This window comes from Suncus etruscus, chromosome 3 (assembly GCF_024139225.1).
Source record: "Suncus etruscus isolate mSunEtr1 chromosome 3, mSunEtr1.pri.cur, whole genome shotgun sequence".
In the NCBI taxonomy this organism is placed as follows: domain Eukaryota; kingdom Metazoa; phylum Chordata; class Mammalia; order Eulipotyphla; family Soricidae; genus Suncus; species Suncus etruscus.
The window spans coordinates 17,965,048-17,990,222 of record NC_064850.1 but is presented as its reverse complement, the minus strand read 5'-3'; the positions used below and the strand labels follow the sequence as shown (position 1 = coordinate 17,990,222).

Sequence of the window (25,175 nt, the reverse complement as noted above, 5' to 3'; positions counted from 1 at the left end):
ATTCAGCTGTCACCGCCGTTGCTTCTGCCTCTGCCCGGCGGAGAAGATGACGGTGGGGATGCCCGCGGGAGCCTCTAGCAGCTCTGAGTGCAGCCGGCAGGTGAGGAGCGAAGGAGATCGGGAGCGATCTGGAAGTTGTTCCCTGTGAGAGGCCCTAAAAAAAAAAAAAAAAGGGAATTGTTTGGCGTTGCCTGGAGACAAGGCGGCATGGGCGTGTCTCAGGGGCGTGGGGTGAACATAGGCCGCTTCTAGGCACCAGAAGATGAACTCTGGCAAGGGACCAACCGCTGGAACCCTTAGGCTCAGCAGTCAGGCTCGTGATAGAACCATAGCAACATGCTCGGGTGTCGCTCCTCCTCGCATCACCCCAGAATTTACACTATGATTGTTGTCTTTTTTTTTTTTTAAGACAGGCCCAGAGAGATAAGGTTTTGGGACCCCAAAAATCCACGGAGAGAGAAAGTGGATTGCACGCTGGAGTGTGCATTTTCTTTTATATTTTTTATATTTTATTGTATTTTATTATTTTATTTTGGTTTTAGGGCTCCACCGGAGTCGCTCAGGGGTTACTCCTGCCTCTGCACTCAGAAATCGTTCCTGGCAGGCTTGAGGGACCATGTGGGATGACAGGGATTGAACCCAGATTAGTCCCGGTTTGGCTGCGTGCAAGGCAAACGCCCTACCGCTGTGCTATCGCTCTAGCCCCGACCGTGCATTTTATTTTATTTTTTATATTATTTTGTTGTTGTTGTTGTTTTGACCAAAGTGGATTACAAATCATTCACAGTACTATATCAGGTACATAGTGACATTGAATCAGGGGCATTCCCACCACCAATGTTCCCAGCAGGCATCCCATATCGTCCCTCCTTTGTCCCTCAGGCTACTAGTATAAGTGGTCCCTTCTGTGTCTAGCCTGTTGTAGATTGGGTATCATTTCTGTTGTAGTTGGCTTTGGCTTTGGCTTTGGTTATAAATTTGGTGTTACCAACTGTATTTTAAACAAGTGTTTACAGGGCCGGAGAATAGTACCAGGATTAAGGCATATATATGCCTTACTCGCAGCCATTCAAACACAGGTTTGAATCTTCCTGTACCACCTATGGGCTAAGCCCTGCCGTGAGTGATCCCTGAGTACAGAGCTAGGAGTCAGCCCTGAGCACCACATAGTGTGGGCCCCAAACAAAAAAATCACCCTTCCCCCAAAAACTCAATCCCTCACCTACTACACTGTGTCCGTTTATCACAGCCTTTAGCCAGACTGATCCCCATTCCCTTAAAACTGTTTTGAGTCATTGAGGGCAAGCCCACCTTAGCAAAAGCTTCCTTCACGGCTTCCACTGCACCTGCCAGGTTCCTTATTTTGTGTGTGCTAGAAATAACATGGTACCTGACATGTACCAGGGCAAGTTGGTGTAGGCAGCTTCTGTCCTACAGCCATCAGTGAGATTTCGGTGAATCCACTTTAGGGAGAGTGGGTTGCACGGACGGCAAAATATGAAATATGAAATAATGATACCACACACAGTGTATGTGGGGTCAACACATTTCTGGCAGGAGTGCGTCAAATTTAATCTTTAGGCAAGGGAGTATATAAAGGGAAAAAGAGGCAGTCATAACATGAAAGGAATTCAATGTACATTGATTTTTAGAACAAATACACATGGCTTTAGATGGTTTGTAACCTTAGAATAGAATAGGTTTCAGTTAGGAGCCAGAGGGTAAAAGGAAGGCTGACTTCTTACATATCAAAGTAGTTCCTGTTCCTTGGTGTCTTTACTGATGTAAATTAAGGGATAGCAGGAATCCTGGTTTTCTTTTTTATTTATTTATTTAGTTATTTAGTTAGTTAGTTATTGGTTTTTGGGCCACACTCGGCAGTGCTCAGGGGTTACTCCTGGCTGTCTGCTCAGAAATAGCTCCTGGCAGGCACGGGGGACCATATGGGACACCGGGATCCGGGATTCGGGATTCGAACCAACCACCTTAGGTCCTGGATCGGCTGATTGCAAGGCAAACAACACTGTGCTATCTCTCCGGGCCCCTGGTTTTCTTTCTAATGACAAATATCCTTAATCTGAGGAAAAAGTTTTCTAGCTGAGGGCTAAGACCCACTTCCTATGATCTGGTAATAGAAAGAGATAAAACTTATGAAAGGGGTACAAATTATACCTAGTAAAATAGCCTAATTTTACACTGGCCAAACCAGTTTGTTAGCCGGTATACAAAGTGACAAGGAAAGTCCCTGAGGCAAAGTCAATCTGCTGTGGTGCTCAAAGGCAAGGAGAGAAGACCATTGTCTTGAAGATGTTAAATTTTGACTTGGCCTTAGGAAGTAAATAGGCTGATAGAAAGAGAGGTAGCTGGCTGGGCTTTGAGTTGCAAATATACTTAGCCAGAAGGGAACTTTTAGCAGCTTACTTTGGTACTGAAATTTCTTTAGACTGCAAGGATAACTGAGGTCAAATTTCTGTAGTATTGCAATGGTGACAAAGTCAAATAAAAGGAAAAGAGAACTATAATGTCATAGCCATGTCATAAATATAGCCAGTAATCCACGCAGGGGTTATGATTGACTTCCACCAACGTGCCTTCTGACTGAATTATTTCTTGGGGAAAATCAGGCACTTCACCAGGAAAGCCAAAAGACACACCTGGAGTATGCTTTCCCTTATAGTGATGTTACGTGCAATGACAGTGGTCTTTATCTACTAGTGGACTTTTATTAAGAGAAAAACTCCCCGTAGCCACTCCATCATGCTCTAATCTCAGTTCTAGCTTTAGTTTTGGTAGACCACAGCCACCGTGCTAAGAAATCATTTCTGGAGGGGCTTGAGGGACCATCTGGGGTGCTGAGAGTAGAACTCAGGTCAGCCTCATGAAGGCAAGTGCCTAATTCACTGCACTAAGACCCCTAGTCTGATTGTTATGACTTTCATTAAATTTTTTTATTTTATTATGTCTCTTCATGAAAATGGAAGCTTTGTGAAGAGGGCTGATCTTGTTCTCGACTTAATGTTCAGTGCACATTAGGCACCAAATAAATAGTTTCTTTTGTTTGTTTCGTTTTGTTTATTTGTTTTTCGGTCACATCTGGCAGCACTCAAGGGTTACTCCTGGCTCTACACTCAGAAATCACTCCTGGCAGGCTCGGGGGACCGTATGGGATGCCGGAATTCAAACCACCATCCTTCTGTATGCAAGGCCAACACCCCACCTCCATGCCATCTCTCCAGCCCCCAAATAGTTTCTTTTATTCTTGTTGGTTGGATTTTTCTTTTTTTTTTTTTTTTTTTTTTGGTTTTTGGGCCACACCCGGTAACGCTCAGGGGTTACTCCTGGCTATGTGCTCAGAAGTTGCTCCTGGCTTGGGAGACCATATGGGACGCCGGGGGATTGAACCGCTGTTCGTCCAAGGCTAGCGCAGGCAAGGCAGGCACCTTACCTTTAGCGCCACCGCTCTTTCTTTTTGTTGTTGTTGTTGTTGTTTGCTTGTTTGTTTTTGGGTCACATCTAAACCACTTATTCAATGCTTACTCCTGGCTCAGGGCTTACTTTTCTGCCTCTTCTTACTTCTGCCTCAGGTAACATTCCTACTGGGCTCTGGAAACCATATGGTGTGCTAGGGATTGAATTCAGGTCATTCGTATGTACAAGATAAGTACCTCATCCACTATATTATATTTCCAACCTCTGTTTGTTCTTTTTTGTTTGTTTGTTTGTTTGTTTTTTGGGCCACACCTGGTGGTGCTCAGGGATTACTCCTGGCTGTCTGCTCAGAAATAGCTCCTGGCAGGCTCGGGGGGACCATATAAAACACTGGGATTCGAACCAACCACCTTTGGTCCTGGATCAGCTGCTTGCTAGGCAAACGCCGCTTTGCTATCTCTCCCCGGGCCCTGTTTGTTGTTCTTAGACACATCCAGCAGTGTGATCCCAGCATGGGACTACTGGAGGACCATGTAGTGCCTAAGATCCAACCTGGGGTTTAGTGGAAGCTTTATAACCCAATCCTGGGTAAATTGGGAAACAGAGGTCTTGAGGCAAAACTGACACAGGAAATAATCCACATTAAGGAAGATAAAACAGGTTCAGGAATTTCCTGAACTGTTACAGATATCTTACACAATCTATCTGTAAGCAGGCAAAAGGGTACCAGCAGGTAGACAGGCTAGCTGTGGGACCAAAACTGGAAGAAGATTCTCTGATTCGAGATCTTTATTGGGAAGAGTAGGACCACCCATGGGTGGAGAACAGGTAGGGATAGGGGGCCAATCCAGAGGTACTTTCCGTCCAGGTGGGATAAGCACATGCAAAGAAAAAATATCCTGAATAAAGTAAGAACTGGTTACTCTAACACTGGGTCTCTGGCCTACAAACTTTGTGCTTAAACCTTCTGAACTGTTTCCACAGATCCTAATAGTTTCTGAATAAGTTATGAAACCTGGGGCCGGAGAGATAGCATGGAGGTAAGGCGTTTGCCTTTCATGCAGGAGGTCATCAGTTCGAATCCCAGCGTCCCATATGGTCCCCCGTGCCTGCCAGGAGCAATTTCTGAGCCTGGAGCCAGGAATAACCCCTGAGCACTGCCGGGTGTGACCCAAAAACCACAAAAAAAAAAAAAAAAAAAAAGAAAAGAAAAGAAACCTATGGATGGATGTGGAGAGTATTATGCTGAGCAAAATGAGTCAGAGGGAGAGGGGTAGACATAGAATATTGCACTCATTTGTGGGATATTAAAAAAAAAAAGATAGTATGGTAATACTATCCAAAGACAATAGAGATGAGGGCTAGGAGGACTGGTTCATTGTAGGAAGCTGGCCACAAATAGCAGGGGTGTGCAGTTAGGGCAGAGAAGAGACCATTGTGACAGTGAGAGTTGGAAATGATCGCTCTGAACAAGAACTAGGTGCTGAAAGGAGATAAGTGATGTGCATGATACCCCTTCAGTGACATTATTGCAAACCATAATGTCTAAAAGGTAAAAAGGAAGAGAGAGAAAGATGGAAGGAGAAAGAGAAAGAGTGAAAGCTATCTGCCACAGTGGTAGGAATGGAGAAGGTAACAGGGAGGTGGGAGGGAATCTGGGGACATTGGTGACAGGAAATGTGCACTGATGGTTTGTTATACATTGTGTGACTGAAAATCATAAACATTTTTTGGGTTTTGGGACTACAACTAGTGGTGTTCAGGGGTTACTAATCCTGAATCTGTGCTCAGGAATCACTCCTGGTAGGCTTGGGGGACCATATGGGATGCCAGGAATTGAGCCCTATTCGGCCGTATGCAAGGCAAATGCCCTACCTACTATCCTATTGCTCAGATCCCAATCATGAACAACTGTTTATCTCACAAAGACTCATTTTGTTGTTGTTGTTGTTGTTGTTGTTTTTGGGTCACACCCAGCGGTGCTCAGGAGTTACTCCTGGATCTGCGCTCAAAAATTGCTCCTGGCAGGCTCGGGGGACCATATGGGATGCTGGGATTCAAACCACCATCTGTCTTGGATCGGCTGTGTGCAAGGCAAATGCCCTACCACTGTACTATCTCTCCAGCTTCACAATGATTCAATTAAAGAATTTATTTATTTAAAAAAAGGGTTGGCTTCTCCACTTTCTAGGACATTGCTCTCTCATCAAGACACAGTTTGTTCTGTTAATTATTCATTCATAGATAGTGCTAGCTGTGGAAAGAAGCTAGAATATACAGAAAGAAATCAGGAGAGACACATGGACAACAGTAAATAGACCCCAAGAAAGGGTCACGAGGTTTGACAGACTGAAGCAAGTGTTTGCTATTCCCTGTTACTGCCATTCAAATACCACCTAAGCTCCTTCCCCTTAATAAAAAAGAAAGTTGCGTAGGAGCCAGAGTCTAGCAAGTTAAAGAGCTGGGTTTCTGTGGTACCTTTGGTAGACTAGGGCAGAGTTGAGCCTCTCACAGCACTTTTTGAACTAGGGAATGAACATTAACTCTTTGCTTTCCTGTTAACCAGGGACAGTTTGACCCGTCCATACTCCCAGTACCAACCTGTGAAATTGCTTCCGAGTAAGAGACACATCTGTTTTCCCTTTATTTCTTCCCAGTCCCTGATTTATAGAGGCTTGTTCAAGGTGAAATTAAGCTATGCTCTGAGTAAAATTGAATCTTGTAGTTTGACCTATTGTCTATTTTATTTTATTTTAGATATTTCTCCCCAAATCCTCCTCCGACACAGAGGTAGAAGAGGAGCTGTCTGCGGATGGACTGGCATTACCCAGGGCTGGCAAGCTTGATGAGTTCCTCAGTCCTGATGAGGACACAGATTCCGCTTCTGACTCAATCGAGAGCCTCTTCGAAACGCTGCAGGAACTAAAGCAGAAAGGCAGGTGGTCGCTGTTGGAATCCCTTTATCCATCCACCTCAGACAGTGATGAGAACCTCTTTGAAGATGATGAAGACCTTGAGAGCTTTTTCCAAGACAAAAGCAGGGGGAAGCCACAGTCCCAGTCTCTGAGGTAAGGCCATGCAGCTAAATGTCTGCCACGCTGCACAGATCTTGGCCAAGCCCTGCTGTGACTTGTATCTTTTCTTTTTCTGCAATGAGCACTTTGGCAAGTTGCCATGTATTCAAACTTCAGCTCAAAATCAGCTGACATCTGCAGAGAGGGTTCTAATTCCCAACAGACATCACATAACTACTTTAAACATCAGAGCTAAAACAAAAAACAAAACAAAAAAAAAACATCAGAGCTGATGAAAGGAACCTTTCAGACCTTTATTATGTTGAATAATATTTTTTCTACTTTTCATTATAATACCATGATTTACCAAATTGTTCATAATACAGTTATTTCAGGCATTAAATATTCAAATTCCAATCCTACTACCAAGTGACCTTCCCTTCACCAGTGTCTCCAATCTCTCACCCACCATCATAGCTTGCCTCCATGCAGGCACAAAACTTTACTTCATATCGCTGTTACAACACAAAGGCAAATGGAACTATCAAACACCAGATCACCACAGGTCGACTTGAAGTGATTGTTATATTTCCCTATGGTGTTACTAAAGTCAGTGTCTAAAGATTCTCTGGGCTGTGGTTTGTGTTAGTTGAGCCCTCTGTGTTACTCTTTAGGTTCACTGAGCTTGATAATCTTCCATGGAACTTTACCATCATATTTCCTGTGACACAAGCATGAAATTTGTTTTTGTTTTTGTTTTTTTGGCCACACCCATTTGATGCTCAGGGGTTACTCCTGGCTAAGTGCTAAGAAATTGCCCCTGACTTGGGGGGACCACATGGGACGCCAGGGGGGAGGGAGGATTGAACCGCGGTCCTTGGCTAGTGCTTGCAAGGCAGATACCTTACATCTAGTGCCACCTTACCGGCCCCTCAAGTATGAAATTTTGAGGTTTTGCAAGTGCCTCAGGATTCAGGATCTATAGATCCGGGACAAATTTTGGCTTTGGTGTTTTACAAGTAATGTAATGGAGCTGGGCTATTTCTGTTGGAGGGTGTAGAGAGGTAGTGTAGGGCTGCAGTAGTCAATGCAGTAAGGGAAGTCTGCCTCACCACTTTCTGATAATGCCAGAGATATCAGCAAGGACCAGACTACCTGGGAAGTATTGGCGGCCATTATTTTCTTTTGAGAGTTTGTAGAGGAACTGGGAGTGGAGGCTCTAAAGATAGTCTTTTTTGTTTTGTTTTGTATCAGCAGATGTGACCCAAAGGGTCACCAGATGTGACCCAAAGGATTATTCCTGGCTCTGCACTCAGAAATTGCTCTTGGCAGGCTTGGGGGACCATATGGAATGCCAGGAATCAAACCAGGGTTTATCCCATGTTGGCTGCATGCAAGGCAAAAGCCCTACCGCTGTGCTATCTCTCTGGCCACAGTCTTTTTTCTTTTTTTTCTTTTTTTTTTTTTTTTGCCACAACCAGTGGTGTTCAGGGGTTACTTCCGGATCTTCACTCAGGAATTCCTCCTGGTAGTTCTTGGGTCTATGTAGGATGCCAGGGATTTATTTTGGGTCAGCCACATATAAGGCAAGTACCCTACCTGCTAACTATTACTCCAGCTGTGCAATATAGCATTCATCAAAGATTTTTTTAGAAAGAATAAGACAGGAGCCGGAGAGATAGCATGGAGGGAGGGCATTTGCCTTGCATGCAGAAGAGCAGTGGTTCAAATCCCAGCATCCCATAAGGTCCCCTGAGCCTGCCAGGAGTGATTTCTAAGCATAGAGCCAGGAGTAGCCTGGCTGAACACTGCCAGGTGTGACCCCCCCCCCAAAAAAAAAAAAAAGAATGACATAAGACAAAGGATCCAGAATTTGGCCAAGGTCAAGAGTTGGTCAAGAGAAAGAGAGGAAATATATGTCTGAGAGAACATGGGCTTCACTAGAGTGGAAAAGCAGAGATACAGACAAGCAAGCAAGATACATGTCCAAGGGAGAATACAGCTTGAGGAGCAAACTGGGGAGAACTGAGTACCCAATGGCTGTACTTGTTTGAAATAGGATCTGAACCTGGGCTGCCTGACTCTAAAGCCTTGCTCTGCACCACTGTATTTTCTCTCTCCCACCTGAAAACACCCAAGTGCTGAGTGTTAATTCTCACACAAACTACAAGGAAATGGCTTTAGAAAGGGTGGTTTGTTGAGAAAGAGGCAAACTTAGAGATGAGTGAGTGCGTGACAGGACTTAAGGATGGGGCCTCTTCAAACTGACCTCTCTCCTCTCCCCAGGGACAACTCCAGGAGGCGCTGCAGCTCTCTCAGCAACCTTCCCTCCAGCACCCCCCAAGATCAACCCCAGCCACACTCCAGGCCTCCCTCCCAGTACAGGAGTGTCAGCTCCAGGGCATCCTCCATCACTGTCCCTCAGCCCTTCCACATGACACTCCGTGAGGCCCAGAAGAAAGCCCAATGGATGGCCTCTCCTGCCTCCTTTGAGCGTGAGCGGCTGCAGGCCCAGAAGCAAGGCCAAGAGGAAGCTGAATGCCAGCGGCAGTTCCGGGCACAGCCTGTGCCTGCACATGTCTTCCTGCCCCTCTACCAGGAGATTATGGAGCACAAGGAGGCCCGCAGGCAGGCAGGGATCCAGAAGAGGAAGGAGCTCCTTCTCTCTTCCTTGAAGCCCTTCAGCTTTATGGAGAAGGAGGCGCAGAGAAAGGAAGCTGCTCACCAGAGGGAACTGGCTGCCGCAGCAAAGGCCAACACCCCTAAGCCGAAGGCCTCCAGAAAGATCCCCAAGTCCATTCTGGAGCCAGCCCTTGGGGACAAACTGCAAGGTAAAGCTGTTCTTGCCACCACACTACTTTCTGCATGGGGGCACCCAAGACGTTGCTGAGCTCAGGGGTTTGGTCAGGCTCCTGTCAGCTTGGCTTGGAGTTGACTTGCTTGGGTGACCCACCGGAACAGCAGGCTGTGAGCAGTGTTTGGTCTATCTATACAAGAAAGGATGCCAGTGAAAAGAGAAGAGAGGTAGGTCCTTTTCTGTCCCTCTGATTTGTTCAGTTGATTATCAAATGATTGAGTGTGAATGCCTCTGTGGTGGCACAGGTAAGAGCAGAGACTCACTGTGGTATTCCAGGAACAGCAGACCAGATGCCCTTGTGAATGCCTGTCTTCCTGGGGAGGTCACATGTCAATTAGTTTAGTCCCCAAGGGGACCTTCTCCTTTTTGATGAATAAACAGAAGTGGACATTGTGGACATAGGAAAAAGCTGAGTCACAATAAATAGCAGCCAACCTGATCACATTTGCAAGGATTAGAGGAGGAAGTCTGGGGGTCCTTTGGGAATAAAACAGAGGGTATGACCAGGGCTGAGACCAGTCAGGGAAGAAGGCTGCTGTATTTGGTTGGATGAAGGAGAAAGAGGATGTGGCAGAAAGCTGACCTGGAAGTAAGAAAGCTGAGCCTGCTCAGGGATGGAAAGGCAGGTGGGAGAGAGAAGGTGGGGAGGAATAGATCAGATTTGGGACGGGTGGGGTCCTCTCCCCAGCAATGGCGGGAAAGCAAGTTAATTTGTAATATTTGCTGTTGTTTTTTTTATTAATATCTTTATTTTAACACCTTGATTACAAATATGATTATAGTTGGGTTTTTTGGTTTGTTTTTGTTTTTTGTTTTTTTTGGGGGGGTCACACCTGGCAGCGCTCAGGGGTTACTCCTGGCTCTATGCTCATAAATTGCTCCTGACAAGCTCGGGGGACTGCCAGGATTCAAACCACCATCCTTCTGCATGCTCCGGCCCATATTTGCTGCTTTTTCAGGTTATAAACAACCCTATCATGACCACTTTCCTATATGATAGCAACTGGCTCAAAACTCCAGATGTGTTTCGGAGTTGCTCTATTCCACTTCTGAACCCTTGGCTTTGAGGTGTCTTTTCTCCCATCACTATCCTGGCTTTTTCTTCACAGAGGCTGAGCTCCTCAGGAAAATTCGCATCCAAATGAGGGCCCTGGACACGCTCCAGATGGCCTCCTCCCCCATTGCCACCACGAGTAGCCGAGTGGACCCACAGGCTCGCACAGCCACTCGGACCTGGGAGAAGCATCTCAGCTTCCTGCACAGAGACTTTGGCTTCCAGCCCCGAGTGAATTCCGTGGTCCCTGACTACGAAAGCCTGTACAAGGCCTTCCAGAGGAGAGCCGCGAAGAGACGAGATACCCGTGAGGTGACTCGCCACAAGCCCTTCTCACTGAGAACTGCCAACCTGCATCGCCCTCAGCGGCCTTGCGACGTCACTGCCTCTGGAGGACAGAAGGTGAGAGCTCGGGTGGCAGCAGGGGAAAGCCAGGGCATCCTCCGTAAAAGGCCTGAGATATCGGAGGGGCCAGGGTTGGTGGCCTGGTCTTCTGAATTTTCCTTTCTTAATTTAGTTTAAGCATGGGCTTAGCTGTTGCTTTTATTTTTTTTTGCTTTGGGGCCACACCCTGTGGTGCTCAGGGCTTACTCCTGACTCTGCACTCAGGAATCATTCCTGGTGGGTTCTGGAGACCAAATGGGATGCCAGAAACCCAGTTGGCCATGTGTAAGGCAAACACCTAATCACTATACTCTATCGTCCTGGCCCCAGACAAGGGTGTAGTTGTGAGTAGAACCATTAATTCTGATCAACTTCAGGCACAAGATGGCCCCTTCCCTTTCAAATTGGGTTTCACAGAATTTACAGCAAGGCAGGTCCAGGAGGCAGGGAGCTGGCTTTGGTTATTTGCATCCCTCTACCAGTTCTTTTTTATGTTTTGTTTTGTTTTGGGGGGGTTGTTTGTTTGTTTCTTTTGGGTCACACCTGGCAGCACTCAGGGGTTACTCCTGGCTCTACACTCAGAAATCGCTCCTGGCAGGCTAAGGGGACAATATGGGATGCCGGGATTCGAACCACTGTCCTTCTGCATGCAAGGCAAACACCCTTCCTCCAGCCATCTCTCTGGCCCTGCTACCAGTTCTAAAGATTTCTTTTCATTTGATTAAAAAGTTTTGGGTTGAGTTAGCACAGTGGTGTTTGCCTTGCAAGCAGCCGATCCAGGACCAAAGGTGGTTGGTTCGAATCCCGGTGTCCCATATGGTCCCCCGTGCCTGCCAGGAGCTATTTCTGAGCAGACAGCCAGGAGTAACCCCTGGGCACCGCCGGGTGTGGCCCAAAAACAAAAACAAAACAAAACAAAACAAAAAACAAAAAAAAAAGTTTTGGGTTGAGTTCCAAGTCCTAGGCTGGTTACTAAAATCTAGATCTCATTACCTTTATCTAATATCTTCATGGTTGGTGGGTGGGGAGAAGACTCTCAGTATGCTGCATTCATCACTAAAATTGAATCCTATTTAAGACTGAAGTGAGCCACACAAGCTGTCCTACCCACAGTGATTCCTTTCTCATCTAGGACTTCCCACAGACGCCCCCCACCCCACGGCCCAGGAGCCATTCTCTGAGTGGCCTTGCTTCTCTCTCAGCCAACACCCTCCCTGTGCACATCACAGACGCCACAAGAAAGAGGGAATCTGCAGTCAGGTGAGCACCAGATCTGGGCTGAGAGATGGAAACACAGTGCTGATGGGCCACCCCTACCAACAAACTTGAGGGGCAGAGGGGAAAGTCTGTTCAGAAGAGGAATACATGTGGGCTTCCACATTTAATGTTGGAGAACATTGAGTCACCACTCAGCAAGTATTTATCATTGGGAACTTATTCTATACCGTAAATAAGAAGGGAGAGTAATAGATGGAACCTACTACTTAATGCTAATCTGAAATACAAGAAGCAATAGAAAAAAATGTCATGTTTTCTGCAATGATGAGGGAATACAGGGAGCTGGCAATGGGCAACCTGTCCACTAAGCAGGGTTCTCTTGTATCAGATGAAAAAGGAAGAAGCCATTAGGATCAGGAATTGAAAGGAGTGTGAGGGCAGGTATCATCCCTTGACCAGATTTGAGGTTTGGCTTCAGGAGTTATCAAGTCTGATGAGAAGCAGGAACCTTTGCATATTTGATTCCAACCTCGCCATCACCATTCTGTTCTCCTGAAGCTGGAAACCTCTGAACTGACATCAGCGAGACAGATGCCACTTTCTGTGGAGTTCAGAGACAGTTATTTTGCTTCACAAGACCTATAAGAGGATCTGTTGAGAATTCAGTGGGCTCAGTATGCATGCCTCCTTTGCATGTAGGAGGCTTAGGTTTCATCTCTAGTCCTTCCAGGGATGATCACCAAGTGTCCCCCTAGCCCACAAAAATAAACAAGGTCCATAAGAGGGGTTTTTTAAATGGCTTTACAATCTAAGAAAATTTAGTCCTTTCTCACATTCTTAGTCAGAGCTTCTACATCCTGGCAAAACTCAGCAGTGTCAGGAGGCCCTGCGAATATAAGCATTAGGAAGCAGAGGCCTGCATAGAACATGGCCTATGAGCCCACTTTCGCACCTTTCAATGTGCCTTCCCTCCTTCTTTACCTCCATTTCAATAGAAATCTCTAAATGAGGGGCTGGAGACATAGCATGGAGGTAGGGCATTTGTCTTGCATGCAGAAGGATGGTGGTTCGAATCTTGGCATCCCATATGGTCCCCCAAGCCTGCTAGGAGTGATTTCTGAGCATAGAGCCAGGAGTAACCTCTGGGCACTGCTGGGTGTGACCCCCCCAAAAACAACAACAACAACAACAAAAATCTCCAAATGCAAGTCTTGACATTTTTTATTTTGGTAGAACTCAGACCCTGTTGAATGACATTTACACAAACTTTGTGCTACAAATTTGACCACAAATAGTGCAGGGAGACCCATTTCCAGTGTGCAGTTTTCCCATAGGACTATGAACCAGCACCTCTGATTCAGTTTGTACCATGGTCAAGGTAGAGGCTTGTGCACCAGGCAGTCTGATTCACTGTGGCTTCTCCAGCCCATGTTAAGTAGCTTTGAGCAAGTGGCTTTCCTCTCTGGGGCTCAAGCTCCTTGCCAAAAAGGGGTGTATAATCCTTATTTTACAAAGTTACAAGGATTATATAAAGGCATCAACATAAAGGTACTGACTAGTTGTTTGTGGTAGATTTAGGGTAGGTATCTCAGCAAAAGATAGCTATTAGTCAAAATTTGTTTCCAGATAGGCATAACACCTATAAGGCTATTTAAATAAAGGTATTAACTCATGTTTTTCAGTTCAGTAAGTTTCTCCCGGGATGGAAAATCACTGTATTACTAGTTTGGGAAGGAATTATTGCCAGATTTTTAATCCCAGGATCATAAACTTTCCAAAATGCCACGTGGTAGATTACCCACCCCACTCAGACTTTCCACTTTTATTTTTTGTTTGGGGGGCACAGTTGGCAATGCCAAGTTACTCTGGCAGTTCTTGGGGGTACCACTTGGGATATGAAGAATTGAACTTAGATCTGTCACATGCAAGGCAACTGCCTTATCCACTATACTATTGCCCCAGCCCCCAGACTTTCATACTGTAAAATACAACCCCAAGTTGATCACCTGTATTCTTTCTTTGCTATCTCACTTTAGAAATTCACTTGAAAAAAAGAGCAGAGCAGATGAAAGTGCTCAGTGGTTGGAGAAGCACAAAAAGAAGTGCCAAGCAATGTCTAAATCTGTGACCTTGCGTGCAAAAGCCATGGATCCTCATAAAAGCCTGGAAGAGGTATTCAAAGCAAAGTTGAAAGAGAACCGGTCAGTATCTGTCCTACCTGTCTTGAGCTCTAACAACTCATTGGCTTCGGAAATGTCAAAACTGGGCTGGAGGGATAACTCACTTGGCTGGAGCGCATCTTGTGCATGCAGAAGCCCAGGGCTTGATTCCCAGCAACATATATAATCCTCTAGAAAGGCCAAGAGGGACCCTCAAGCACTGAGCCAGAAGTAGTCTCTGAGCACTGCCAATTGTGGCCCCCAAACAAACAAATAATAAATTAAAAAAGTCTGAATGGGACAGGTAATCTACCACCCATTCTTGGCCCAAGAGCCAAAAAATACAACAAAAACAAAAAACAAAACAGTGGGCCAGAGAGACAGTACAAGGGTAAGGCATTTGCCTTGCATGAGAATGACCTTAATTTGAATCTCAGCACCTTGAATGAATCTCTAAACACTGCAAGAATAATCCCTAGCACCGTCAGGTATAGTCCCAGTATCAGAAGACAACAATTTCCTATGCAGTAAGTTAATACCACCATTTATCCTTGGAATTTTTTTTGGTGGGGGAATGTTGTTTAAATATAAAATAATAAGTGTCTTAGTGTAGTGGGAGGGTGTTGCCTTTCTGGGCTTGGCTAGGCAATTGTAGCCCCTACCACTAGTGGGTCTGTAGGTTGCAGGGTTATGGCATAGAAATGATCTCACAGACAGTCAGATGAAGATTCAGGAGATATTTAGTTTTATTTCTCGGCCCTAGCCACCATGTGCATAATCCTCACATGGCCTCTATGCTAAGTCTTTTCTTGCAGCCTCTTATTGCTGCCCTCCAAGCACTCTTTCTCCTTCTCCCTCTCAGCTCCTCAGTCTCTTTCCCTTGCCCCTACCACAGCCAGCCTCTATTATCCATTATTCCCAAAACAGTCCCTCTCATGTGTGGGTGGATCTGACCACCCAGGTGACTTTAACATCAGGAATTGGGGAGGGGTAACAGGGGAAGAGTGTCTTGGGCTCACACCCAACCATATCAAGGGCTTACTTTGGCTCTGTACCTGGAATTACTTAAGGCATGTTTGGGAGACCATCTGGGATGCTAGGGATTGAAGTCAGGACCCACTCAGAATTTTAAATTAACAAATTAAATTAAAAAATGGAGCCAGCCTATAGGAGGCTTTTTTGTTTGTTTGTTTTTGGGCCACACCTGGTGATACTCAGAGGTTATTCCTGGACACCAGGGGATCGAACCGAGGTCCGTCCTAGGTTAGCGTGTGCAAGGCAAACACCCTACAGCTTGCGCCACTGCTCTGGCCCCTTATAGGTAGGCTCTTGCAAAGTCAAGGGGTTTTACCAGGCACTGACTATTATTGGCTTTTGACCACACTCAGCAATGATCAGGGCTTGCTCCTTGCTCTACACCAGTGTTTCTCAAATAGTGGGGTGTGCCCCCTGGGGGGGGTCGAGTCTCTGTAAAGGGGGGCGTTTTTGACCTCAGCAAACAATGTCATAACAAGCTAAGCCCCGTGTTTATGTCTCTGGAGCTGAGAGTTGCTGTGTCCTGCTTCAAACCCTGCATAGAAAAGCTATGCATTGCTCATTGTAGCCATTAATCCAGACATTACCTCCGATTAAAAAATTAACTCAAGGGCCCGGAGAGATAGCACAGCGGAGTTTGCCTTGCAAGCAGCTGGTCCAGGACCAAAGGTGGTTGTTTCAAATCCCGGTGGCCCATATGGTCCCCCGTGCCTGCCAGGAGTGATTTCTGAGCAGACAGCCAGGAGTAAACCCTGAACACCACCAGGTGTGACCCAAAAACCAAAAAAAAAAAAAAAAAAAAAAAAAAAAAAAAAAAATCAACTCAAATTGTTCTATATATTTCTGTTTTGCAGGTTAAAGTTTTTTTTTTAAATAAAGATACTATTTACAGTCGCGCGGTGTGGGGGGCGTGAAAAATGTTTTCTTCTTCCTAGGGGGACATGACAGAAAATAATTGAGAAGTGCTGCTCTACACTCAGGGATCACTTCTGGTAGGGCTTTTTTTTTGGGGGGGGGGTCACACCCAGCTGTGCTCAGGGGTTACTCCTGGCTCTATGCTCAGAAATCGCTCCTGGCAGGCTCAGGGGACCATATAGGATGCCAGGATTCGAACCACCATCCTTCTGCGTCTAAGGCAAACGCCTTACCGCTGTGCTATCTCTCCGGCCCCCTGGTAGGGCTTTTAAGAACCATATAGAGTTCTGGGGGGTCAAACCCAGATTAGCTGTATGCAAGGCAATTACCCTACCTGATATTCTTTTTGGCCCCTGCCAGGCATATTGATTTTATTTTATTTTTTGTTTTTTTGGGTCACACCCGGCAGCCTCAGAGATTACTCCTGGCAGACTCAGGGGACCATATGGGATGCTGGGATTCAGACCACTGTCCTTCTGTATGCAAGGCAAACAAACACCCTACCTCCATGCTATTCTCTGGCCCCATGATTTTCTTTCTTATTTAAAAAAATTTTTTTAGTGAAGCAAAATAGTCTATTGAACAAAACTTATTTTGAAATGTATGCATGGGGAGAAGGAAAAGAAATCCATGCTCATAGAGAAAAAAACTTGAAGAGCAAGCAAAAAAAAATAGACAAGCAAGTGAGATACATATTCAAGGGGGAACATGGGTTTGAAGGAGCAAGATGCATTTATGACTTTAGGAATTTATATTGCTTAATTAGAATGAAGGATATTCTGGAATGGGAACAAATTCTTTCTTCACTCATTGAGAAATTTTTGCCCTTATCACTTGTTAATGTCACTAGCATTGTGGATTTGTGGATTTGTGTGTGTGTGTGTGTGTGTGTGTGTGTGTGTGTGTGTGTGTGTGTGTGTGTGAAGGGGTGTACATACTTTCATTGTGGTGCATATATACACGGCTGTCTGCAGTGCTAGGTTGGGAGTTTATTTTAAAAAATCTTATTAATTCTAGAAACAATGATCGCAAAAGAACAAAAGAGTATCAGAAAGAATTGGAGGAAATGAGAAAGAGAATACAAACAAGGCCCTATCTTTTTGAACAAGTTACCAAGGTAATCTATCATTTAATTTCTCTCTTGGATGATGGGGATCTTAGAAATTAGGGAACAGTTTATGTATTTGGATTTTGCTCAGGTGAATTCAGGGCTTGAAGAGAGCGTGAAGAATTCAGGGCTTCCAGCTGGCTCTCTGCTCATGATCATCCTGGCTGTGGGGCTCAGGGACCATTGTGATGCCAGAATTGAACTTGGGAATTGAATTGAACAAGGGAAGTTCTAAACCTGCTGTACTCTCTCTGGCCTTATGGAAGTTTATTTATTTATTGTTTTCTTTTGGGCCATCTCTGGCTGTGCTCTATTACTATTATTATATTATGTAATCTCTATTACTCCTGGGGCCTATATGCAGTGCTGGGGATACAACCTTATCAGTCATATGCAAGGCAAACAAACATCTTACCATCTCTCCAGTTTGCTGTAGCTCTAGCACTTTTTTTTGTTTGTGGCTATACCCAGAGATTCTCAGGGGTTACTCCTGGTTCTGCACTCAGGAATCACTCCTGGTAGTACTTGGGAGAGCCTATGAGATGCAGGGGATCAAACCCAGGTCAACCATGTGTAAGCCAAATGTCTTATTTACTGTATTATCTTTGGTCCCTCTAGCACTCTTTAAAGGTAACACAATAGCTGGCTGGAGAGAGCACTCAACAGGCTGGCCATGTGTTCTCTAGTCTTTGGGAAGCTGAACTTAGTTAAGATCTCCCTAAGAAAGCTCTGGGGTGGTTAGTAGCCATTGCAAAGACACTATCTCTGTTTTATAGCCAGTGTGTTGCATAGTCTCTCATCTCTCCTTGGGGCTTTTTCTCTCTCTTTCACTCCCTCCTCTTCTCTCCTCTGCCTCCTCTCTTTTTTTCCACCCCCCTGTCTCCTGGGATTAATTTAGCAGCACACATTGTGAAGTCTCTCATGTTGCCTCTTTGTTAGATTTAAAAATCACTTACGGGGGTCAGAGAGATAGCACTGCAGTAAGGAGTTTGCCTTGCATGCGACCAACCCAGGATGGATGGTGGTTGGATTCCCAGCATCACCTATGGTCCTCCAAGCTTGCCAAAGACGATTTCTAAGCAGATCCCGGGGTAACTGGAGTGCCACTGGGTGTGACCCAAAAACAAACAAACAAATCACTTATATCTTTGTAGATCTCTCACCATTCCAGAAGAAAACACCAAGTACTCTATATGATGATTTTTGTTCTGAAGGCAGTGTTTATCAGTTCCACATAAAGATCTCCCCTCTTGTAAGGAGTGTCACTGATGCATTTCTTATAGTGCTCCTGATGATGCTTTGGGTGCTTTCAAATATTTTGTTTTGGGGCCACACCCACTGGGCAGTGCTCAGGGGTTACTCCTGGCTCTGCATTCAGAAATCGCTCCTGGAAGGCTTGGAAACCATATGGAATGTTGGGGATCGAACCTGGGTCCGTCCCAGGTCGGCCGTGTGCAAGACAAATGCCCTACCGCTGTGCTATCAAATCTTTTTTTTTGAGGGGGTGGTGATGTTGACACCAGTGGCGCTCAGTGATTACTCCTGTATCTGAGCTTACATCATTCCTGGTTTTGCTTGGGGGGGATCATATGGGATGCCAGGGATTGAGCCAGGGATGACTACATGCAAGGCAAATGCCCTAACTGCTGTGCTATTGCTTTGGCCTGGATACTTTCAGATCTTAAAATGCTTTTAGTGCACCCTTTCAAGTTTTCTTAGTCTTCCAAAATTAAGTCCTCAGTGCCAAAGATGTGGCTCAACCTGCACACGAGATCAATCCCTAGAGTCTTAAAAACATTTAAAGTTGGGGCCAGAGCGATAGCATGGAGGTAGGCCATTTGCCTTGCATGCAGAAGGATGGTGGTTTGAATCCCGACGTCCCATATGGCCCCCCAAGAGTGCCAGGAACAATTTCTGAGCGAAGAGCCAGGAGTAACTCCTGAGCACTGCTGGGTGTGACCCAAAAGCCAATTAAAAAAAAAAAAAACCCCAAACCATTTAAAGTCATTAAAAAATTCAAAGTTCTCATTTCTCAAAGGTATGGCTTCTAAAAATGACAGTTGGTATCTGCTGGGATGCTAGAGATTCAGAATTGCAGGCCTTATCTGAGCCCTGCTGAATAGAAATCTTTGTGTATATGTGGTGGCAATAGTCAGCATTTTAATAAGATTTTCTGGTACTTTCTAGTCTTGAAAATAAGGGCCTCTAGTATTTTAAAAATATTTTGGGTAATACCTGACAGTGCTTAGGGACTACCAGGTATGGGTGGGTCTGACTACCAAGTAATTTTTATGTAAGTCTGTGTACAGTACAAGTGGACAGAATTAAAGGATGTACATTATGGAGCCAGAGCAATAGTACAGTGAGTAGGGTGTTTGCCTTACATGAGATTGGCCTGGGTTTTTCCCGATATCTAGACTGTCCCCTAAGCACTGCCACGGTGATTCCCTGAGCAAAACAAAATGGAACAAAAAAAAATACATTAAAATAACATTGAATTATCTGGTAATTCATGACAGCCGTAACAAATTGTCTTTCATAGGACCTTGCCAGGAAAGAAGCAGAACAAAGGTATCGAGACACGCTGAAACAGGCTGGGCTTGATGAAGACTTTGTGATGAACAAGGGTCAAGGCATTCGAGTTGTGCAATGGAAAGACCAGCCAGAGGCCAGTGATGGTCTCAGGTAATGGGAAATGCTTCTAGCTTTTTTTTTTTTTTTTTAGTTTTTGGGTGACACCCGGCAGCACTCAGGGGTTACTCCTGGCTCTACGCTTACAAATCGCTCCTAGCAGGCTCGGGGGACCATATGGGATGACGGGATTTGAACCATAAACCTTCTGCATGCAATGTAAACACCTTACCTCTATGCTATCTCTCCGGTCCCCCAGCTTTCATTTTTTAATAAGCAAAATAGCCCCTGCCCGTCATCCCAGTTATCCACTAGAAATGCATTTGCCTTATACACAGCGGATCCCAATTCAATCCTTGACATCACAGATGGTCACCAAAGCACCATCCCTGAGCACTGCCACCAGGAATACCTCCAAAACAAAACCATAAAGCTCATTCATAAGCTTTAGATAATACTTTAATTTTTTTTTCCGTATTTGATTTGGGTCACACCCAGCAGTGCTCAGGGGCTTCTCCTGGCTCTGTGCTCAAGGATCATTCATTGCAGTGTTCAGGGGACTGTATACAGTTCCTAGGGTTGGCCATATCCAAGGCAAACACCTTAACCCTGCACTGTATCAGTACCTTAAATATTTAATTAATTTCACAATGCTCTGATTTATTTTGCAGTACCAACGGAATCACAAAACTCAGCATCAAAAATCCACAGGATATAGAAGAATCTCTGGAATGGCCTTTAAGCCCCAAGGAAGAAATGGAGAATCTATCTCATGAATTGATAGATCATCTCACATCACTGGCTTAATTACTTTAAGTTATTACCTTTCAGTAATATTGGATCAAGTCAGGCAAGGCTTGAGTTTGGAGTTGAAGTCTCTAGAAGAATTGGGATAAGTAGCAGGTAATAGGAATGATTCAAGAAAACTAGACATCAGAAAGGAGGGATTTGAGTCAACTTAAGAGCTTGAGGAGCAGGAGACATAGTATAGAAATTAAGGCACTTGCCTTGCATGCCACCAACCCTCACTCAAATTTCTTGAACCGCATAAGGTCCCCCAAACTCCACTTGGAGATACTCCTATGTCTAAAGCCTGGAATAACTCCTGAGCATCAGTGGGTCTACTCTAACCTCCTATCCAATTTCTTGCTTAAATCTAAATAGTACAGGGGCTAAGGCACTTGCCTTGCATGCAGCTGACCCTGGTTCAGTCCGTAGAACTATTTAGTTCCCCTCCCACTCCTGCTATAATCACTTTTGAGAGTGACCCCACAAACACAAAAATGAAGCATAGATGCCCACTCGGCATTGACAGGTGTGGCCCACTCAACAATAACTTTCTTTAAAAAGACTTCTGGCTTTGTGCCTCACACTTAGACTATAAATACAGAAAAAGGGGCACAAGTTCAAATTTTAGAAGCTAGTCAGTAAACATAAGAATCAACTGGAGGGCTGGAGAGAAAGCACGGCTGCATCTGCCTTGCAAGCAGTCGATCCAAGACCAAAGGTGGTTGGTTCGAATCCCAGTGTCCCACATGGTCCCCCGTGCCTGCCAGGAGCTATTTCTGAGCAGACAGCCAGGAGTAACCCCTGAGCACTGCTGGGTGTGGCCAAAAAAAAAAAAAAAGTCAAACGGACTAGTTTTAAGATGGCAGGAGACCTCCAAGCCTGCAGGAGCAATTTCTAAGTGAAAAGCGTGGAGTAACTGAGTGCTACTTGTTGTGTGTGGCCCCCATACAAAAATAAATATATAAAAATATATAATTGTTTTATAAAAAACTTAAAAAGTTAAAGAATTTGTTTTATATATTAACAAAGATGGCGGGACCGGAGAGATAACATGGAGGTAGGGTGTTTGTCTTTCATGCAGAATCCTGGCATCCCATATGGTCTCCCTGCCAGGAGTGATTTCTGAGCATGGAGCCAGAAGTAACCCCTGAGCGCTGCCGGGTGTGACCCAAAAACCAAAAATAAATAAACAAAATAAAGATGGCAAGAGATAGTAAAGATTGGAGAGTACAAACCCTACTGAATACAACACACATAATTACCAGACCAACTCCTAATAGAAGCCACAAATTTTGTATGTTGGTAACTAATAAAGACAGTGGCTCAGCATTAGATGCAAATCTTAAGTGTGTGTGAGCCCCTTCACTCAAAATCAAAAAATTACTTGGAAATACTGTGTGGAAAAAACAAAACCTACCCAGAGAAAACAAGTTTGCAACTTCTAATATAGTTCATCACAAGTGCAACATCATTACTATCTTGTGCCAGGTAACTCTTTGTTGAAAGAGGACGCAGCATCCCTGATTTCTACTCATTATGTCAGAAACATCCTCTCCCCAGGAGCACAACTAACAATGTCTCCAGGTATTGCCAAATGTCTCCAAGGCTTGTGGGAGATGGCGCATTTTAAGAATATGTCATATCAGAGTTCACTCTGCTTGTCTTTAACTTATTTAAAAGACTGCTAGCTCTTTATCTGTTTAAATGTACCACTGTATGTGCTAATTTTAAATAAATCTGAATCATCTCTGACAACCATGGTTTTGTATTTATTTATTTATTTATTTTTGGTTTTTGGGCCACTGCGGGACTAAACCGAGGTCCATCCCAGGCTAGCATGGGCAAGGCATACGCCTTACTGCTTGTACCGCCGCTCTGGCCCCTATGATTTTGTATTTCTTTCCTTTTTTTTTTTTTTTTTTTGGTTTTTCGGCCACACCCGTTTGATGCTCAGGGGTTACTCCTGGCTAAGCGCTCAGAAATTGCCCCTGGCTTGGGGGGACCATATGGGAAGCCAGGAGATCGAACTGCGGTCCTGATCCTTGTCTAGTGCTTGCAAGGCAGACACCTTACCTCTAGTGCCACCTCGCCGGCCCCTGATTTTGTATTTCTTTTTTTTTTTTTTTTTTTTTTTTTTTGTGGTTTTTGGGTCACACCCGGCAGTGCTCAGGGGTTATTCCTGGCTCCAGGCTCAGAAATTGCTCCTGGCAGGCACGGGGGACCATATGGGGCACCGGGATTCGAACCAATGACCTCCTGCATGAAAGGCAAACGCCTTACCTCCATGCTATCTCTCCGGCCCCCTGATTTTGTATTTCTAAGTAATGTTTGGAATAGGAATGCTTTCCTTTTCACCAATTTTTGTTTTGTTTTGGGGCCACACCCAGTGACACTCAGGGGTTATTCCTGGCTATGCACTCAGAAATCGCTCCTGGCTTGGGGGGACCATATGGGACTCCAGGTGATTGAACCATGGTCTGTCCTAGGTCAGCTGCTTGCAAGGCAAAAGCCCTACCTCCATGCCACCTCTCTAGCCCTCTTTTCACCAATTTTAACAGAAGTCACTTCCTCACTTTTTAAAATGTTGAGGGCCAGAGTGGTAATACAGCAGACAGGGTGCTTGCTTTGTATGTGACTGACCCAGGCCCGATCCTCAGCATCCCATATGGTTCCCCAAGTCACCAGGAGTAATTCCTGAGTGCAGAGTCAGGGCTACACCCAGAGCATGGCTATAAGTGGCCCACCCCCTTGCCCCCACAAGAAACAACCAAAATCTCCAAACAAACTTTCTGAAAAACTTCAAAACTACTGCTATTGCCATTTTTCCAGACCAAAAAATTAGATATGATCTTAATACCACTAAATCTGCAAATTAGAGATTCAATTTATGAAATTGAGCAATTAGATGATTGCTCAATCATGGTTCCCCAAGACCAGAAGTCTAATTTAAGTCAGTGTCCTATTTGAAATGGACAAACTTAATCTCTTAAAAACTTGTCTAAAACAAGGAGTCAAAGAATTGACTAAGCTGTGTTTGTTTATTTAAAAGGAAAAGAACTGGGGAGCTCTGAATTATCTGATCTGTTAACTAAAAACAAACAAAAAACTAACCCCCTTAGAGTGCTATTTTATGTTCCATAAACAAAGAAAGCAAAGAAGTGTATTAAGACCCAGACAGTACCTCAGCCTGGGCCATGATGGGATTCAAGTAATTTTTATTTTTGCAGCCCAGTGGCAGTTTTTTACTCAGGTTGCTAAAGGGAGAATGCCACATAGATTTGACATCAATCCCTTCTCCAAAGCAACAAGGCATCTTGAAAGCTCAACTTCTTTGAAGTTTTATGGTTGATGACTGGACTTAGTTCATCCATGTGAAAAGACAGTTGAATGTAGAATGAAAACTCTTTAAAGGAAAACACCCTCTTAACAGTCACACTGAGAAATATCAGCTAATACATAATCAAATTCTCTTCTGAGAAGTTCCATTTCAAAATTCTGCAGTGAAGAAGAGTAGGCAGTTACCCAGGCCACATCACTGCTTTCGTTTTTGTTTTGATCAGGTGGTCTGAAGAGATGCTTTTTCCTACATTTATCTTCTATGCCAGGAAAGATGAACAGAAGCAAAAGTGGGTCTTGTCCCTCATAGGTTCCTTTTGGTTCTGGTGGATCATGAGCCAGAACTCTCCAGTTCCCACTATCTGCACCCTGGGATCAAATCGAGCTGCTTTTCCAGGAGTTACACCCATATTCAGGTCCGTCTTTCAATTAAATCTCCTTGGTTTAGTAACTGTAAAAGATTAAAACAAAACCTGAAGTAAGCTTCCAATAACAGGGAAAAATAATTCATACTAAGTATAAAATTTACAAGTGGGAGTAGGGAATACACTGCAGGGGTGAGTCAAAATATGAAACAAACTCAGAGATTTCAATTTAATTCATACACTGGTTTTGGGATAGCACTTTGTCCCACTTTGTCATGATACTGGCATTTTTTAGTATGAAATTTAGTATGAAATAATATCCTAAGTCTACCAAACAAACTATCATTGTTATAGACACTTACTAGTTTGGGAATCTAAGTTCCAGGAAATCATAAATGGTAAAACCAGAAATCATGTCAATGTTAGCCCAGTAAAACTTTTATTGCTCAAATAGGAGAAGTAAAAGGCATGGAAGACTATCTCCGGTGAGTTATATCTAAGAGTTATACCAGATATGGCCTCAAACGTGTGGCGATAATTTATTCTATAAGGTATTTAATATGTATTGTTAGAGCCTTAGCACTCCAAAACAGAAAAATAAGCTGGAGATACATTTGGTGATTTTTTTTTTCTTTCTTCCTTTGGGGCCATACCCAGTAGTGCTCAGGAGTTACTCCTGGCTCTGAATTCAACAATTACTCCAGGTGGGACTCAGGGAACCATATGAAATGCTGGTGATTGAACCTTGGTCTTATGTGTCTAAGGAAAAACCCTACCCGCTGTACTACTAATCTGGCCCCAGTGATCTTATTTTGGATAAAAGTAATTTATATAGAATTATAGCTTCCAAATGATGCTCAAGGGGACAGGAGCGACTCCCA

General features: G+C 44.5%; 2 protein-coding genes across 2 annotated transcripts in view; one reads left to right on the top strand and one right to left on the bottom strand.

Annotated features, from left to right (window-relative positions):
* Window positions 1–20: 20 nt before the first annotated feature.
* On the top strand, window positions 21–21,157 carry FAM161B (FAM161 centrosomal protein B). Its single transcript, XM_049770538.1, has 9 exons — window positions 21–100; window positions 6,187–6,497; window positions 8,730–9,274; window positions 10,410–10,756; window positions 11,871–11,998; window positions 13,993–14,157; window positions 17,083–17,182; window positions 19,716–19,858; window positions 20,476–21,157. The coding sequence occupies exons 1-9, from the start codon at window positions 47–49 to the stop codon at window positions 20,609–20,611; spliced, it is 1,929 nt and encodes a 642-aa protein (XP_049626495.1). The 5' UTR covers window positions 21–46; the 3' UTR covers window positions 20,612–21,157.
* A 2,634-nt stretch (window positions 21,158–23,791) lies between these two features.
* The window catches only part of ZNF410 (zinc finger protein 410), a 34,671-nt gene continuing 33,287 nt past the window's right edge, over window positions 23,792–25,175 (bottom strand). The window contains exon 12 of the mRNA XM_049770406.1: window positions 23,792–24,380. Coding sequence (XP_049626363.1) covers window positions 24,342–24,380 — 39 coding nt within the window. The 3' untranslated portion in view covers window positions 23,792–24,341. The remainder of the gene's footprint in view (window positions 24,381–25,175) is intronic.